At 36.8% G+C, this 20,311-nt stretch overlaps 1 protein-coding gene across 1 annotated transcript in view; it reads right to left on the reverse strand.

The window, feature by feature from the left end:
- The window catches only part of OTOGL (otogelin-like), a 154,176-nt gene extending 134,986 nt beyond the window's left edge, over nt 1–19,190 (reverse strand). The window contains exons 1-6 of the mRNA XM_012656310.1: nt 18,918–19,190; nt 16,458–16,524; nt 14,653–14,751; nt 12,929–13,083; nt 8,125–8,246; nt 4,803–5,008 (exon numbers count right to left, since the gene is read on the reverse strand). Of these exons, the coding sequence (XP_012511764.1) occupies nt 4,803–5,008; nt 8,125–8,246; nt 12,929–13,083; nt 14,653–14,751; nt 16,458–16,524; nt 18,918–19,190 (922 nt within the window). The remainder of the gene's footprint in view (nt 1–4,802; nt 5,009–8,124; nt 8,247–12,928; nt 13,084–14,652; nt 14,752–16,457; nt 16,525–18,917) is intronic.
- Between the last annotated feature and the right edge of the window lie 1,121 nt (nt 19,191–20,311).

Below are 20,311 nucleotides of genomic sequence, written 5' to 3' on the forward strand. Positions count from 1 at the left end.
AGGTTAAACTCAATAACATTATAATTACCAATGTGGTATTAGACAATAACATTACTTTAACATAGTAAAAACAAACTCAGCAAAGTGTAAGTACCAAATAAAAGTTAGTACCATTGGAGAGAAAAAGCAAACTGCGTCAAAACAACGTGGGGAAGGATTGAAAGTGAATGAGTACAACAAATACTACCAGTAACATGTTAATCAGCCAATGTTCAGCTTGTGCTGTATAGAGGAAAAAAATAGGCACAAAACTAAAAAACATAAATAAAAGTTCGGTGTGACATTTTTCAGTCATTATATTTGACATTAGTCAGAACCTTATTAAAATTGTGTTCCATTTTGGGAGTCCACAACAATAAAAAAATTTGTTGAGCCCTTGGGGAACTTACAAAGTATAGTCACATAGACAATGAAAGACTGGAAAAGACAGCTAAAGGAGAAAAGACAAAGAAGTGAATCAATTTCATTTAACTATGATGAACAATACTTCTAAACATGCTCAAGAAAGAGCCCAGTATTGAGAATCCTGAAACTATCCCAGCATTACTCCAAGGCAAGATTCAGGAGCTAATATGTGGGCAGCAACAAACATTTGGTGGTGAGCAGTCTAGACTCTGGGCTCCAAATCAAGTTTAAGTTGTCTTTCAACCTGACCTGAGAACAAGTTCAGGGCCTGATACAAAAATTAATCCCGCCCCACATTCAGACAAAGGCTGAATCTCAAATCTCAAGGACTTGGCAGAACCGAACAAGATGACATCTTGAAGTTCCCTTTAGGACAGTAAGACTTCAGATTGGAGCTGTGAGTTCTTCTCCACCCAGATTTGCTTGGTCATAGATCTACCACTGATGACCATCTATAGCACCACTAGACTCACACATCTCAAGGCAAATGTTTACCACTCTGTCTGAGCATCTTCAAGATAGGAATATAATGTCTATGTGCTACTACCGAACGCTCACGGGGAAGATTGTGGGAATTCATCATCTGTAAGAATGCTTTGCTCTTTCAGTGTTAAATTCCAAATTTTACTGTAGCCTGGAAGGCTTTGCATGATCTGGCCCCTGAACTCCCCTACTCCCTGCTTCTCCCATCCCCACCAGCCCCTCCTATATCTTCCGCACCTATCCTTGCTCAACCTGCCCCAGTCATACTGACTTTGTGCGTTCTTCACTCCAGCTCACTCCCACCTCAGAACACTTGCTCTTGCTTCTCCTCCTTCAAAATCACTCTTCCCTGAAATCTTCCCTCTGCTTCCTCTCTTACTTCACATAGGCCTCTACTTAATGTGACTCCTCAGAGAGGCCTTCCTTCTCTGCCCCACGATCCAGACTAGCACCAAACACACTTGTTCTGTCACTCTTTATCTCCTTTCCCCACTGTTATTTTTTCATGGCTGCTATTGCTCACAAAAAATATATTTTAATTTGTTTTGTCACTTTATTTATTTTGTCTTCCATGACAGTATGAACTACATCAAGGGAGAGAGCTCGTCTCAGCTGTTCTGTTGCTGTATCCCTAGTTTAGTATCTGGTATATGGTAGATGCTCAAAATATTTTTGCTAAATAAGTGAATGAATAAATATAGGGGAGTTTGAAATATTTAGTAAATAGATTATTAGAATCCTAGAGCTTTCAAATTTGTCTGGTCCACTTTGTTCTCCCTGATGTCACTGGAAATGCTACACACTAAACAAAGCATGGGCCTGCTGAATATACTTATTTAAAAATGGGAAAACTGACGTCCTTTTTAAGTAAATTTGCTTTTCAAAACATCACTGTTTTTTAGAAGTTTAAAGAACCAGGAATATGTCCAGAGGCCCACCTATTTCAACATTTATGCACAGATTTTAATGTTACTAAATCACCTGGGCAATCCCTTAGAGTTCATCATAATTGCAGCTTTCGAACCACATATTCAGCTATTTTTGCTACAATGCATTAATAAAAGAGTCATACTAGCTGCTTATTATGAGACTTTAAATCTATATCTCTTGGTAGTCTGGGAGCCTGCTAACTTAAAATTAAAATGCTTTATATAAAATATGCTCTAACTAGAGTAATTTATTGTCCATATTTGGATACTTTTGAGTGTTAAAGGGAGGCACTATTAATTATCATGCTGGAAAAATGAGAGTAAACCAGGATTTCTATGTTAGTGCGTAGCTAGATTAGCTAGATGTAGACATAAATTATAAGAACAGAATTCTCAACTAGACAACAAATTAAAATCTTCCTCTGTGCACAGAAATTCTGAAAAGTCTCATTTCTTTGTGAAGTCATCCTTGAAGGATGAGGGGGAATGCAGAGAGAAATATAATTTTAATCGCTGTTAAGAAATTATGCATTCAGAGGCATTCAATCAAACTATCTAATGCTCTCTAAAGATTTATCTGATCAGCAAAGTACAGGCGGAGCTTCAAGAAAATACTAGGCTTCTTTCTTAAAGCTAAAGATAATACAGCTCATCTGTAGACATTTTCTCGCATTATTACAGTATGGGAGGAAACAGAAGGGCAGTTCCTTATCACAGTCCTATAAGTTGTTGTAAGTTAGGTGATTTTTTGTGTGTGTGATCACTTTGCCTTACATTGTGCCTAAAGACAGATTTCAGCACCTTCTACCTGTTCAGCCATAATTTAGTTCAATTCTTCTGCCAGTCTTCCCTCACCTCTAAACTCCTAACGCCTTTGTATGTGCTCCCCCAGTTACCTCACTGTGAACGATCACTTTATGTTCCAGGTTATCGACGTCTGTCTGGCCCTTAATTCAAATCCATGATCTGAGTCTCCCTGTGTCTAATAAGAGCAGATACTATTTTCTACTCTAACCACCATACCATGTTCCCTGGATGTCCCAGGGAAAGTTGCCCAAAGCAGTCTTTTCTAATCCTAACACTGAGAATTGGACTGAGCATTATTTTTTTTATGAAGCTTTGATATAAAAGAAAAAGAAATCCAATATTACCATCTGACTGGTTCTGCCTGAGTACACAACCCTACTTCTTAACACAGGCTCAAGATTCCAAATCTGTTAACCCTGTCATTCCAAATACTCAACTGGACGCAAAACACCTTTTCATGATGATCCCAATACTATACATTCGTGTAATGCTCACAGACTTTCAACACTTGCACTTATATTTTCTCACTTAATACTCAGGCTAGGAAGCTCTCAGAGTCATTATTATTATCTCCATTTCACATATGGAGAAATTGTTTACTTACAGCCCTGCTCTCCACTCTAGCTACTAGTAAGCTAATCCTGATGATGCATTATCTATCTTGGGCAAAATGTTTGCAGTTTAATAAGGGCTTCTTAAAGCAATGTAAAGACATTTTCAAAAGCTTTTATTTAAGCTCCATTATAGGTTTATTAGGGAATACTTGGAGGTGATTATAAATTTACTAAAATGTATTGAGCATTATCCATGTGCCAGACACTATATTGTTTTACGTAGATTGTCTCATTTAATCCTTTCAACTCCGTGAAGTATAGAATCTTATTATATCACTAATCTTAAAAAGTTTAATAAGTGGCAAAGCAGAATTTGAATTCCACAGTCTGAATCCAGAGCCCACACTCTAAGTAGTCTTCTAACGATCCCTTAAAATACAACATATGGGCAACTTATTTTTATTATAATATAAAACATTTTATAATATAAATATAAAATATTTTATAATATAAAACAAAAAAATAGTATGTGGCACTTTACAGCTTAAAGGCAATTGCTCACACACTTATCACACACTTATCTAGGCATAGGCTTGGGAGCCAGTCAGATTTGTAATCCAGCCCTGACAGTATCATTTACAAGCTGTGTTACGTTGGACACATCACCTTGTGTTCTCTCTGTAAAATTTAAAAATACCACCCACCTTACAGGAGGTTGTGAGGATTGGGGATAATATAGCTATGTGCTCGTATTAACTACTATTATAAATAGTATCAAGGTATATATTATTATTGTTACTGACTACTCTGAGTTCAGAATTATTATATCCCTATTTTACAGCTGAAGAGACAGCATCAGAGCAATTATGAGTTGCCTCAAATTACAAAACTTGTAAAAGTTGGAACAAGATTCAAAGCCAGGTCCACTGGTACAAGAACAGTATTATTTTTTCATTGCACCTTTATGTGTGGACCTATATCATGATTATGGCTTGTGATTCTCTTATTCTGTTGCCACTGCACACCAGCACATGAATTGAAACAGAATCCATTTCTAATAATTCACTCAGGTTAGTTTCATAACTTAGATTTAGCAGATGATCAGGTAGGTACATAAAACCTTTCCCAGTTACTCTTCAACTTTCCTGTTCACATTTTATTGTTTTTACAAAACTATTATTTGTCAGTTATTTAATTTACTCCTATTAAGACATGGATGCAAAATAGCTTTTGGCCTAAAGTAGACATGTTTGACCAAATGGATTTGAATCACTAGAATATAACCTCCGAGAAAGGAAGGATCTTTGTTTTGTTCACTGATATATTTCAAGCTCTTACAGCAGTGGATACAGATGTATCCCAAGCTCCTGACACAAAGCAAATGCTCAATTAATATTCATTATGTGACTTAGTGCTGCATGTTAATTTAGCAAATGTAAAGTAGCTCATGCTTTTCAATGACATAAAACTGTTTTTCTATTCAATCTTTACTTAAAAATCACTAAAGCAGACAAGTGACAGCCACAAATTTCTCTGACCTATGAAAAGTCTGGGTACAAACTGCTTGATAAGTGAAGGAAGAAGACTTTAGAAAGTATCCACGAATTTCTTCTGTTCCACTTACCTTGCTGAATTATGAAATCATCAGATTGAATGCCATTATAATTTCCACATAGGCCACATGGTTTCCCTTTATGGTCCTCAGACAGTTTGAGGTAAATTCCAGATATTCCATCCCAAGCCAATGAAAAGCCAAAGGTTGTTTTCACCAGAATGTAGTCAGCTAGTTTCTCAATGAAAACCTGTCCAATTGTCTGAGGCAATGTTAAACTTGAAAAATAGAACAAAGGTAATCTAAGAATGATCATGAAGGATCATTTAGAGATGATGTATTTTTTTCTTGAAGTGGCTGAGATAATTAACAGACACATTACTCAAAATTATGGAATGAACTATGCAGCAAGATTTCCAATGCAAGTATCATATAGGAAATACCAACATTTTTTAAAACTTCAGTATTGAAATAAAAAGACAACAAAAATGATACTGTTCTCCCATATTGATTTGGATTTTATACTTATAATTAGATACTTTTTTGAACCAACCGAAAACACACAGCTACTAAATATCAGTGATTTTTTTTTAATCTGGAGAATAACCTTGCCTATTTAGAATAGTTATGGATTAAATGTGTTTATTTTTGATCTAGAGAGGTAAAGATAATCAAAAAATGCTGCTCAACAATTTTGAAGTAAGGACAAACAACGGTCAAAATATGTAGATGTATTGCTTGATCTCTCGTTTTATTTAATTTTATTTTAAATGTGGCCATAAGGAAATAGGAGTTTCTATCTCCAAAATGCCACTTTGGCATAAGTCATTGTTTTCTAAAAGAAAAATGCATAAAGTTGATTAATTAAAATTTACATTTTTAATGATGCTAAATACATTATTAGGGATATAATATGCTTTGTTATACAGTATTGCATAGGGGTTATATTCATAATGTGTTAATTGGATACAATTTGGCCTATTTAAATAAGGGTCACGGAATATTTAAGCTCCTGATCCAGTGTCTAATTTTTCCATTTTTCACAAAGTATATGCACATATAAAGGATGTGGGAGACATAAGGGAACCGAAGAAAACTTAACAATTGAACATTTTAAAAGCACAGTAAGTCACCTAGAATACTTTTTGAAAGAACACTGTTCTCCTTCCATCCATGAGTATTGCAGAAAAGAGCAGGTACTAACAATTAAAGAAATTAGGAAAAAAACTCATTTCTGTAAAGGTAGCTATATCAAATAAAAACTATAAACCATAATGCAAATAAGATAGGTGGTTAATAGTTATATTCATACATTTCTCTCAAAAATTTCAAATTAGTGAGCTTCTTTCCAGGAAAAGCATGGCTACATGGAATAAAAACCATGAAACTAAACGAACTAGTTAATGAAGGGATAATCATTAAAGAAATAATTCAAAATATCTGTAACCATTTGCGCAAAACTTTTTTATAGATAATTATTTACAGAAAATGAGTTATAAAAATAGGAGAATTACTAAAAATTTAAACTGGAGAATAAAAAGACTCTAGCTAACCAGTTCCATATTTTTATTAAGAATTATGAATATGAGGAATTATGGAATACAACTTGTTTGAGTTTGCAAGTTTATGAAAACTATACTTGAAAAAAAGTGAATCATGTTTTATAAATATACTTCATAGTAACGGAATGCTAATTTTGTGGAAGTATAGTTGTTCTATTGTGGGTATTTTTTGGGGGGCATTGGTCACTTGTCACTCAGTTATTTAGTCTCTTTCATAGTAAATTCAATTAAATACATAATTTTTAAAAAGAAAGGTAGATAATTGTGATTATCCCAAAATTTATAACAGAAGAATATTAGTGGAGATGGGGAATGATAGTTAAAACTACATAAACTCCAAAAAGTCGAAGAAAACCATACAACCTAGGCAGGAAACATCAAAATGCAAACTAAAATGAATGCACAGATTAATGCTGAAAAGTTCTCAGGGATTCATTTGTACCAAAACCCCTTATTTCACAGGTGAGAGAACTGAAATCTAGAGAGGCAAAGCTTAATGCACAGAGCCACACACATTTAATTTCACCTTGGCAAATATTCCTCAAGCACTTGCTGTGAGTTAGGCTCTCGGCCAGTAACAGCATTAGTATAAACAACATTGCTGAATAATAAGAAAATCACCCTTTTTCTATCATACAGACAGAAATTCTTATAGAAGTGCTTTCTCTGAGTTAAAATTAAATATTATGTCCCTGATTTAATAAAGGATTAATATTCTTGAAAAGCTATGTGAATGGCATCTCTGTTTTATAAAACATAATAGTTTTTAAAGTGTCCATTGTATTCCAAAATCCCATACAGAGAATCCTAAGTTACTATATAAATTCAGCTCTAGGAAATACATGTATAAATGCATCATCTCCCTATTCAAATGCCTAAGCTTTATTTTATAGGAAAATGAGAAGTACAGAACCCAACTGATCAAGAAAATAAGCCTCAGAGAGTGGGAGGTGCTGCTCTGGTTGCCCGATTGTGACAAAGCTCCCCTGGTAGCCCTTTCTGCTGCCTCTGCAGGAATCCAAAGCGAGAGAATGCAACATGGGTTGATAAGGCCATTATGCTGGAAAGAATCCCCACGGTTTAAACACTTGCTAGTGAATTCCGAATGATGGATAGAATTGTTCCATCCCACAATTAACTTCTTCTGGTATAACTCAGCCAGGAAACATTTAAAATTGAGTGTCCATATAATTATTTAGATTGGAAGGTAGATTATTCCAGTTTTTTTAGTTCAAAATGTATAAAGCCTTCCGCCAGATACATAAACATCCCCTTCCCCAAAACTCTCAGGTCATATTCTTGGCAGATAGGAAACCAGAATTGGGCTCCCCTCTGATTCAAGGCCAGTCATTTATTGGCTCTGCGTCTATTAAAACTTCAGTGGAAAATCTCAAGTGACACCCAAACCTCCTTCACAGAACCTTGGAAAGAACTTCCACAATCCTTTTTAATATAAAATAAAATAGATTTTTAAAGTTCCTGCTTTAAGGAAAAAAGAAAAGATGTAAGAAAAAGCAAAAATAATCAAAGAGTTGAGCTATAAAGATAGCTCTTGAATCTCTCAGAAAAAAATGTGATATTCTTATCTCCACCTGTGTAAACATATTTGTATTCTGCACAAGTATTAGAAAGGTTAAAATGGTTATATTCCTGACCACATATCTGTCCGTTGAGTCTACCCAAGTTTTGATATCTGTGTGAGATCATTTAAGGGTATTGTTGAGGAAAAAATTCTCTCCTGCTACTCTCCACAATTCACTTCCAGTGTGAGATGTTTGGAAATTCTATTAATCTGTAGTATTATTTCCATTATATCATTTATCATATCCTACCTGATTCCATTCTTTTTTATTTCATGACCATAAATTCGAATTTCCTCTTGGTTTGAAAAGAACAAGCTGATTGACCGATAACAAGAATACACTGAACCAAGGCATTTAGGGCTATTATGAACCTTAAAGGGACAAAAACAAAAAGAAGGCATAGGAATAAACGACAACAAGTAGTACACATTTGAGCTACTAAAACCACAATGTATATTTACAGTTCTATAGCATCATCAGTCCCATGACACTTTACACAGTTATAATTACATTTAGGATTTTTGAGAGAAAAGAAATATTTACCTCAGAAATTGGACAACAGAATTAATTTCCTAAAATACAAGTTAATCAGCATATTTTTTAAATGATCTGAATCATTATATGTTGGATGTTAATATTCTCAAGCTACATGGTATATATTGGAAGAAATTAGTTCTGATAATAAAACTGTAGAGCACCACAAAGAAGCACACTTGTCATTTTTATGTGTTTTTTTTAGTGAGAGAATCATAAAACAGCTTCAAATGGAGCTCTACACAAAGCAATATTAAAAGCTGAAAAAGTGACCATGAACTCACTAAAAATAAAATTAAGTTTAAATTTATTTATTTATCCTAGATACTTTAGGGAAAAGAGAGATTGTTTTTCAAAAAGTTTATGGGAAAACTAGTTTACTAGTAAAAAGAAAAAAGAAAGCAAGGAATAAAAGAAGAGAGGAATAAAGGAAGAAAAGAAAAGAGGAATAGTAGATTTTTTTTACCCTATATTAAAGGTCCAAAAATTAAAATATAAATGATAAAACCATAAAATAACTAAAGGAAAACACACATAATTGCATAGGTGGAAAAGAACTTTCTAAGCATAAAAGTAATAAGAAAAATGACCAATAATATATTTTTAAATAGTGTCATAATCTCATGCATATTAACTTTATGCTTAATCAGCAAATTTTATTGATCACTTACTATATACCAAGCATTGTTCTAGATTCTGGGGATACAGCAGTCAACAAAACAGACAAAATATCTGTCCTCATGAAACTTATATCTCTTAGAGGAAGACAGTTAATGAAAAATATACCTAAATATAACTAAAATATATACTATGTGAGATTACATTAAGGAAAAATATTAAGCAGGGAAAGTGTGTGTGTGTGTGTGTGTGTGTGTGTGTGTATCAAGGTTTAGGGGACAATTTCAGACTGAATGGCCAAGGAAGGCTTCACTGAGAAGGTGAAGGAGTAGGAGAAGAAGCCACAGGAGATATCCCGAAGACCATTGTAGGCAGAGAATAGCAAGTACAAAAGCCTGAAGTAGGAGTGTGCCTAAAATATTCTCATTATCCAGGATTCCAGGCATCCGACCTCACATGAGATGTTGGAAGATTCTTCTTTAGAGAAAGAAAATGGTGGAAAAAATACACATACTAATATGTGGGGGCTTATTTAATAAAAGCAGAGGATCCTTCCTCAATCTCATACCAGCCCAACAGGCCCCCATCCATATAGCCAGAGTTTTCTAATCAGCTTTTAGAGCCTTATTCTCAAATGTGAACAAATATTCATGAATCATTAGTCATTTGATGAAAGTCTGCAACATGAAAGACAAATAACAAATAAAAGAAAAAAAAATCAAGGAAATCAAAAACAATCAGGAAAAATAAGGAAAGTTCTAAAAATCCACAACTCATATCTTCAGAGAGAAAAGTGAGTATATACCATCCATGAAATAGGAATAAAATGCTACAAAAAATAAAATTGGAAGAATAAAAATAAATAATTTGGCATTCACAATATGATAGGAGAAATTTATAACCGAAGTAGAAAGGTTGGAAGATAAATATCTAAGCGTTGGCAAGAAATCTCCCAAAATATAGGGGAAAAAAAATCAAAACAATGGACAATAGGCAAGAATCAATGAGAAAATTAAGGGATCACTCAATTAGGGAGCTCTAATACATTAGCTCCAATATAAGGGCCTGTCAAGTGCCCAGCACAAAAAAAACAGGGGAAAAAATACTCACGTAATTATGAAATCTCAGAACTCTGGGGATAAAAAGATCTAAAAGTTTCAGGGGGTGGGGAGGTTATATGCAAAATGATCAGAAATGAGAGTGAATTGAGCTTCAAAATTCTGAAAGTGATTTCTAAATTATAATCAAGATTTTAATTTTTTTTTCCTATGCACACTTTCCAGGAAATAAACTTCCCTTTCCAGGAACGAACTTGAAAATACAGTCAATTAAAACAAGTGAGTAAACAGAGAAAGAGGAAATGGGCCCCTGCCTAATCAGCACCACGGACACTGGCCATATGTTCAGGGCACCCAGTAAGCTTTTTAGAACCTGTCTGCCCGGTATGAACAAAGTTGAAGGATCTCTAGACATCTGATGGCATCCAAGAAAGAGGAAAATCATGACAGAGAACGAAATTCTCCAGCAGGTTAGTGAAAAGAAATCCCAAGTGTTAGGTGCACAGGATGCCTCGAAAGTAACCTATCAGTGCAGGAGACAGAAGACCTGAGGAAGGGATGTTTCATAGATTGCTTAATGTACCTGACCATATTAAGAAGAGTTTTATGGAGACAGGGAGTTGGGAGGAAAAAAATTAATAAATGGAATAAAGAAAATGTAGTAAATAAAACGTGGGATAAGTGTCTACTCTAGAAAAATGTACAAGAGAAATAAAAACATCATAACCCATTGGGCTCAGCTCTAAACAATATTTACACAGTGACAATAATGTAAGAAAAAAACGCATTTTGATTCAAGCAAAAATTGTGATATCACTGTAGTAGGAGGTATGAAGGGAAGGGTATGTGTGTGTCTGTGTGTTAGAGGCAGGAAAGGTGATTTCTCATTTTCCATAGTAAGAAGTAAATGAATAACTTTGAAAAATAGATAACGGCATATTTTGACATGTAAGATAAAAGCCAGAAGAAATAGCTAAAATAGTTGAAGTAATTGCCTCTGGAGAGCCAGACTGCAGCTGGGGTGGAGAGTAAAGGAAGGCAGGGACTGTTTTTTGCTGCATATGCCTTGATGAAATCTTTTAAATTATGTGCATGTATCATTTTCATAAAAATAAAATGGAATTTAAAGAAAAAATATAATCAAGGGTATAAAAAGGGATATATGCATAATGATGTTTATCAATATATCTTTTAAAATATTTAGTTTTAAAAAAATCTAAATTTCCAAAATAGGACTAGTTAAATCATTTGAGGAGTCCATAAATTGGAACAAATACAGCTAATAAATTTTGTGTTTGTCAAGAATATTTGACATGGAAGGAAGTTCTTGACATAATATTAATTGAAAATGTAGGGCAGAAAATTATACTAACATGGTTTAAATTTTATAAATATGTATAAAATTCAGAGAAAAAAGTAAAGAAAATATATGAATCCATTAGCAATGCTAATTCTTGGCTGATAATTCTAATATTTTTCAGACCTCCAAATTTCCCAAATTTTCTACAAAAGAAGTGAACTACTTTTACAATCAAGGGGAAAGAGATGGCATTTAAAATAAACGAATTTATTGATATGGAAACAAATCCTACTAACTAAAACCAGGTCGAGTATAACCAGTATCTATTAACTCTGGAGGCATTATTCAGCATTGTGCATTATTATCAAAGGATAGATTATCTAGTTGACACCTTAGTCCTCAAAAGAGCGAGACCCTGGACAAGAACATTCCAGTGAGAGAGTGAAAAGGTGTTCAAATGATAACACTAGTGAGAGAGCAGGGGAGTAAAGGACAATGACAAAACTGAGAACAGGTGCCCCGTGAGCACTGCAGACCCATTTCACTGACCTCCGTGTCTACAGAGACCTCTAAATGTTTCTCTTTACACCCCATAAGTGAACTTTCAATATACCTCACATCCTTTCTGAGTCATAACGGTTTGTTGCTCGTAAAAAGTTTCAGGGCCTACTTTTAATATTTGCATCACCTAAGAGAGGAGGAGAATTTGGGCAACTCCAACCTAAGTTAGAAGGGAAAGAATAACAGAGATTCAAACACATTTTGACTATGGAGAATTTTAGCTTCTAAATGAGACAGCACAGCAGTTTCCTGGTAGTGCCTTGAGATTGCTAGAAATTCAGGGGAAGGTAGTGGGCAGGGAAAGAGTTCCCTGACTTCCTTACTTCAGTGAGAACCACTCTGTAGCTTGGATTTTGAGATGTCTTCCAGGAATTCATTTGAATCAAGAATTCTGCAACTAAGTACCAATTCTCCAAGCTCAATCATATATTATAGTATCAATCTATTAATACCTAGCAATCAGCTGCCTGTCTCCACAGCCTATAATCTGTGCTTATGTAACTCATGTACTCCATTTCATAAGTGTTAGCCTCCAGTTCATACTGAAGGTGACATTTTTAAAAATTAAATCAGGTGGGCATCTCACTGGAAGTGTCAAGAAGGAAGGAAGTATGAGTAATATGGTTGGTACCTGAACCCACCCCCTCTGCAAAATGATCAAATAAAACTTGAAAACTAGGAATATTGGCTAAAGTTGATATTATGACATCCATGATATAGACACTTCTCCATTGCTTATAAGTCCCTCCCACATGGATCCAAACCCTATTTCTCCCCGGTCCTCATCTTGATAGAATTATTCTCATTATAAGCTACAAATTAGGTCCATCCCATTTAGAACCAAGAGCTCTCCTTCCTCATTCAGAGCTCTAAGTATTCATTCTATAATTATTATATATTTCACATCATTTGTCTAATACTTTTAATACACACACTCTTCCAGAAATAATTTTTAAGTTAATTATGTCCTAGGATCACCTACCCATACAGTGTACCGAGGCTCCAAAGTACCACAGTCCTTTGCAAAAATGTAAGAACAGTTTCCTGGGAAGTAATAGTAGATGCCATCAAATGTTTCAAAGTGATACTGTCCCCAGGTTTTGCAAATCCCATCCCTGCCATTGCCCATGTTTGGGACTGAAAAGAAATAGGATAATGTTTAGTAGAATAAAATAAACCACACATGTTTCTAGCAATGTACAGTCATGTAAAGTGATTCTAATTTTCATTAAAATAAATATTTTCTTCTTTGGTGGCGTATATCACAAGAATAACTAACTAACATAAAATTACCCATTGCTCTCAAAACATCAGACTCCCCAGAAGAAAAACAGGGTCTCCAAGTAGTTGTGAAATAAGAATTTATGTTAGAAGCTCCCTTAATTTTTATTTCCAAAGGAAAACTCTAGAAGAAAGAATGATTAGGGAAAATGATGCATACAGTAAAAGAAGGTGATAGCGATAAAGCAAATAAAGTGGCTCAGAAAAGAAAGAAATGTCATGACTGAGTGTCTTAAAAATTAGCAGAGGCAGCATTAGACTATTCCAGTCTTTCAAAAATATCTTTATGGTATTCACAGAGAAAAATAACCACTGACCAAAAAAATCACATTTATGTCTGGGATCTAGGGGTGGGGAGCATTAGTCATTCAAAGTGTACTGAAATGTAGGAATTCATTACTTCAAACTGGCCAAATTTCAAGCAATTTTCATCTTAAATCACGCAACTTTATCTCCTCTTGTCATCATGCCCACTTTTTTTCTTACCTTTTAGATAGCCTTCTATTCAATTCTTATTTTCTAGACCCTTCCCTTTACAATGGTATGAAAATCAATAATATGTATGAGCGCTCAATATGTGTAAAACATTTTCATATACTCTATGGGGAGCAGAAAGATAAGGGACAATCTTCATGTCTTTTCTTTTCATAATTTTCACCTAAATGTATTAGTCTTGGCCAACTTTGGATTTTTCAGGAAAAATACAGTGATTCGTTATGCAAGCAGTCTTCCCTGATGGTATGGCTTACCACTGCTGCAATTTTCATAGCATCTGGTACTTTCCTTTATAGCACATGTCACAAATTTAATTATTGTGTATTGGGTATTCGTCCCCTCCTCTAGACTACAACTTCCAAGAAGTAGGGACATATCTATATTCTTCACCATTGTATCCACGGTGCCTAGCCTGGGACCTAGGAGATGCTCAACAAATATTGGTTAAACAAATGAATCGTTATTGATCATCGTTGACATAGAATCCTATCTTAGACACTGTGAATAAAAATTTTTCTTAAAAAATCTATTGCCCTTGAAGAATTCTCAATACTATCTCTATTTCATGAATAAAATGTTCATTTAACTGAAAGTCAAAAAAGAATGAGTGGCTCCCAAAAACAAATCTAATTGATAAAGCAAAAGAGAGATGAATGAGAACCTGATTTCAATAGGTCACTGCTATATTAAGTAGGAAGAAAATGCCTAAGGAAATAGTAGAGATCCATGAGAAGAGGAATATGCATATCTATTTTTCTTTTACGTTGTGTGTAAATTACATCAAATTACTGAGAATGAATCATGGGCTCTTTAGTGACTACACGATGTGATTGTCCCAACTCCCAGTGGATGAACTCTACTATAGCGAATTATGCCTTAATGTTCTCTTCAGTATCTCATAATTCTCTCATAAATATCCCTGAAACTTACCGATCTGGCACCTTGTCCCAAGAGCCTGAAATATTTGACAGTCACATATACCAGCCTTAGAACAGAAAGCTCCGTTAAGGCATTCATAAGGACAAGAACCTGAGGGACAAAAAAAGTTATCTTCTGGCATGCATCAGTTCTTATAAGCATAGTATGTCAAGATCTAGCTAAGACTAACTGTAACCACTATTAACTTAAACAGAACCCCAGGCCTTTTGCCCTACTGAGCTAAAGAACTAAACCCATCAAGTCTCTATCTACTTCATTTCATTATGTGTGCTGTGAAGCAAGAAAGACAGGCTTTCACATCTCAAACTACCCGGAGAGCAAAGGTTAGCCTCCTTCCAGCAATTGAAAGGTCAAGTTCCCATGTAAGGAATCCCTGTCCCAGATGATGAGAACCAGAAATACACAAGCTGCAGATGATTCCGTTGACAGAGTTTGGCACTGGCTGCACATCCGATCAGCTCCTTTTCCAGGAGCAAGCACTGTATTGAAAAATAGTACCTACCATTCACTCGAGGGATCAGGCAAAGTACAAAACACAAAAGGAAACAGCCACTTTTAAAGAGAAGAATTAAACATTTCATTTCTAGTTTTTGTATTAATCCTCAGGCTCCATTACAGATCTCACATTCTTTGAAACCTATGCTTAATTTTGACGAGGCAGAGGCCAAAGTCACTGCTGGTTGTCACCCAAAAATATTCTTTCTTTCATGAAAAGAAAAATTGTCCCAATGGATTATGTTAAAAAGAGGAAGCAAGTAACTATGAGCTCTAACCCTAATTTTGCCATCATCCCCTGAGTGAGTTTTAAAAGTGCAAATGAATCACAGTGAAAAAATTTTACGCTAATAAGGAGAGGACAAGAAGCAACTGGCAAAACTCAAGCAGGAAGAATTTAAGTTAACACATCAGGGGAACTAGAAAACATCTCTGGAGTCACCATAAAGTATTACTAAAGAAGTTGGCTCTCTCTGGAATATGTCAAGTTCGTGGAAGATACTTATCTAACCGATAATTTAACTGCAGTTCTTCCAAGAATTAGAAAACCCCTATGATTCCTTTCTACCTTAAGACCTATCGATCTAAAATGGCTCTTTACTTTTAAAAACATACACATCACTAAGTATATTTTAAGTGAGAAAAAATAAGCTGCTTTAGCTTAAACCATAAATATAGGTGAAAAATGGTATTTTTCATAAACTCAAATGCAGTTTTTTCCCCCTAAGGGGCACATCTATCTTTAAAGTTTATCTTAGATCACAATCTTTCATTTTTCCAATGAATACATGTCTAAATATTTAGGTAAACAAATGTATCTCTTTCAAAAACATATTTACAGTCCTGTGTTTTCTCCTGAAAACAAATAACAAAGCCAAACTGATAAGAATTATTAGTATTTTAAACACAATAAGAATTTCTATTTCATAGTTACCACTCAAATTACACTTCAAACTAACCGCATTCCGCTTAATGGAAATGTGAGATTGTTAAGGAAAAATAGGGATGTCAAGGAATCGAGGAACTAGTAATTGATTCAGAAAAAAAAAAAGCTTCTATTACACAGTGATACCTTCCCTGATCACGTAGTTATCAGTTTTGTCTAAATGTTTAGCCCTGGTTATTTACAAAAATAATTCAAGTTTCTATATGAAGTGAACTTAAATTATTAGTAAGTATTATTAACACCTTGGCTCAGTTTCCTTCATCTGGAATATGGAAGCAATAATGAGTTGATTCAATATAGCCCCCAAAGAGATCTTTTGAAAAGCAAATGCAAAAACATAGGTATAAACACTGACCTTTTATTTTGCTCTCACCCCAATTAATAGCTTCATGGAAAAAATATCTTGGAGAAGTTGCTTCAAACTTTGAAAGAAAGAAAAGAATTCAAGATAGTTACTTAAATCAAGCCAAACATGCAAATTGGAAAATCTGACAAATAGCTACAAATACAGAAATTATAAAGTGCTGGCTTTATATTTCCTTGGGTTATTGAGGCTGTCTCCATGGGGCAGAAAGAGCTCCTCTGATGGTGTGGTTGGGAAGACCTCATTTCAAGCCTTGCTTTGGCTTCTTAAGTGACTTTGACAAGGCATTTACCTTTTCTGTTCGCTGTCTTCACTTCCCTTCCTCCTCCCCCTGCCCATCACATGCCTTGTGAAAGGAGCCTGGTTGGAGTCTACTCTTTAGATTAACTGACTGCTTTGCCTGCAGAAGTAGCACTTCTCTGACACTTCAGGTGCAGATAGGTCTGGAAAAAAAAAATGCCTGGGGCTGATGGACCAGCAAGACAGCAGTGTCCTGCCCGCCTGCACACCAGTCTGCAAAGATTCCACCCACAGAAGCATCTGCTGTTTCAGTGTCAGTGTGTCACCTTCAGCCTCCAAAGAGCTGACACCTTAAAGTTCATAGAACATCTGAATATACCTTTTGTAGAGCCCAAGGTAGTGGTTAAGAGCATGACTTTTAGAACCAGAGCTGGATTAGAGTCCTGACTATGTAATTACTTTCTCTTAGGCGAGTTTCCTAACCTCTTAGTGCCTCTGTTTACTCAGCTGTAAAATGAGAACTGGCACCTACTTAATTGTGTAGTAATGCTAATGAATTAAATCAATGTATGGAAAGCTTTCAGCATAGCACCTCACAAAGAAAATTAGCAACAAAAAGATTTATATTAATCTAAGCAATTCAAATGAAACCTTAAGATTTATAGAGGTCAGTATTGCTTAGTAGCAAATAATTGTGGATTACTAAAACTAATCAGTCATAGATTTTTATTCCAACTCCAATGACAATTGAGTATATGGTCTCTCAATATCCTTTCCAATAGTAATTACATGTTCATTAGAATAAACACACTCAAAATTTGCCACGTAATTGTCAAAATTAAGTAGCAGATGATGTTAGAAAAACTGGAGAAGGTTGAAGGACAAGAAGGAAGGGGAGATGAGGCACGTGACTCCAGGAACGAAGTCCTTTCTCACCAGATTCTGGTCTCCCTCATCCATGTCAAGTTTTATTTTGGCAATTTCCATTTCAACAATTTTTCTGTTAACAGGAAAACCTATTCCCACACTATATAAAAGGACTCTCGCACTCTCTCACCATTTGAAGATCTGTTTCTAAACTCTGTCCCACATCACAGCTTCAAGTCCATTGTTTTCTATTCTCAACACTCCCAGGTTTTACCCTCACTGCTCATTCTCCCATTTTTGTCCTTGCTTCTGTCCTCAAACTAAGTTAGACTCACAACAGTCATGACCTTGATTTCCCCAAGACAACAAGTCTCCTTCTCTCTTCAGCCATGCTGTTTCTGGCTGCCTAAATCTAACACAGCCATTTATATTACTGACACCAAAATCTTTCTACTTCGGCTCCAAAATAGTTTACGCCAATCCCTTCAGTCGAAACCAATCATCTCTGCTGCTCACCAAAAATGTATAGTGACTTCAACCCTGCCTCATACAGGCCTATGACTTTGAACAAATTATTCAACCTACTCAGCCTCAGTTTCCCAATCTGTAAAATGAAATAACTGTCACTGCCTAACAGAATTATGAGGATTAATGAAATGATATATCAAGAATAGTGACAGGCACAGAATCAGGGTTGTAAATATGCTACCTGTTTTTATTATTAGGCAAAAGCTGCATACATTGCATAACACTAGATCGAGGCAAAAATACATAATTTGTTTTTTGCTCCATATCCTCTCACTCAACTCAATACACACATCCTTTATGGAAATGAGAGTGACTACCTAGAACACTAGCTTCCTGGTTGGCACCAAATCCTATTTACCCCAGGATCCCATGCATCATAATACCTTTCACCAATGCTGAGATGTGACATACAGTTTCTGTTATTTTTTTATATATATTTGAACTTAGAATGACATCTTACCTTTATAATTGGGAGCATTTTTAATTTTTATGTCATATAAATAATGGCAAATAATTGATGGCGTCTTAGATTCAATGAACCAATTGCACAGAAATGACTTCTTTACAGGCCTACCTCTCTAGACACAGAGTTTCAAAATCATAAGCACTACTATTCTTGTTTATATCCTAGCATTATTCCAGGTACGTCATCAACAAATACGAACTGAACAGGGAAGAGCCAAGATGGCAGACGAGATAAGCTGCCAGTCAGAGTGTCTCTGCAAAAACGACAAATTTTAGAAGAAAGAGAAAAAAATAAACTAGCAGAGAAACATAGATCGGGTGAGGGTCAGAAGGAAGGGTGCCTGAAACTACAGGAGACACCACGGGAAGACGTTGCGGAGGAGAACTGGAAGGAGAAAGGTCCCGAGAGGCTTGGAGACCAGCGACAGGGGTAGGTGGAGCGGTTAACTTCCCCCTCCCTCTCGGACTGCTGGTGGCTCCTGAGCAGCTGGAGAGACCTGCCGACACCAGCCCAGAGACGGCTGCTGCCAGTGAGCAGTGGCCTCTTGCAGACTCAGCGCCGGGCTCCCAGCCCCCTGAAGGCACGTCCCTGGGCGCAGACCCAAGCCTATCGGCAGATGCCATAGTGCTCCATTCTCTCCTTCCCCCTCCCTACACGTGCCTGCCCAGAGAGACAATTTAGCCATCGCACGGAGGCGTCCCCAAGGAACGGGACCTTTCCCTACAGTAGACTGAGGGGTACTCAGACTGCGAGCTCCCTACCCGCCAGCGCTCCCAGGTGCTGCTTGCCTGGGGACTCCAGGAGAGTGGGGCAAATCCCGAGGTGGAGTGAAATAGATCCAGCTTGGGCACCCTATAGGTGATTCAAGACCAGCACCCCTCCCCCTGGCAGGGTCAGGGATTGATCTCGAGGGTCCAGGGGACAGCCCTGCAGACCAGACCCCATACACCCAGGTCACGATCGCACTGCCCCGGGGCACAGAAGGGAGACCTGTGAAAGAGCCTACTGAGGAGTGTGCACCTTCAGGGGCAGATCAGCATGCCAGAGCCGCAACCCTCCTCCTAAAAGAGGGCTGTGCACCCAGCTCAGGCTACAATCCTGGGTAGGGAACCCCCCGGCCCACATCACAGCCAGGGGAGATCCATCGGCCTGAGGCCCCGCTTGCTGGCAGAGGCCTGGGAGAGGCCACAAAGAAGGGGAGGGTGGAGGGGAGCAAGACCTGCTCCAGAGTGCCGGTCTCGGACAGCCCCACTCCCAAGCCCAGACTTTCAGCTGAGTGGAGCCATTTCAGCCCCTCCCGGCAGCTTTGCACAGAAACAAAGAACAGACCTTTGACCCCTGCTAACAGCAGTTGTGGAGCCTGAGGGCAGACGTACCCAACCCAGCCCCACCCAGACTCACTTCCAGTCCTGCCTCCACTGAGGTGGAGAATAAGGACACACCTGAAAGTCCCAGGGCCCCACCCACCACCCGAGGCACAAGAGGGCCTCTCTAGAGGAACAAGAGCTGGCTACAGGACCCAAAAACAGCACTGCAGCTCCGTCCTCCCAGCAAGTGCCACCGACTGACAGGGAGGTCATCCTGCACACACTTTTACTGCATTTACTGATTCATCATAAAGAGTGTGGTTGAATCTCACCCACAAAACCACCTACTGGCTCAGAGACTAAACTGGGCGTGTCATTATCCAAACGAAAATCTAAAGGCAAGAAGGAACAACTGATCCAGATGGGAAGGAACCAGC

This window comes from Propithecus coquereli, unplaced genomic scaffold (assembly GCF_000956105.1).
Source record: "Propithecus coquereli isolate 6110/MARCELLA unplaced genomic scaffold, Pcoq_1.0 Scaffold50, whole genome shotgun sequence".
Classification (NCBI taxonomy): Eukaryota; Metazoa; Chordata; class Mammalia; order Primates; family Indriidae; genus Propithecus; species Propithecus coquereli.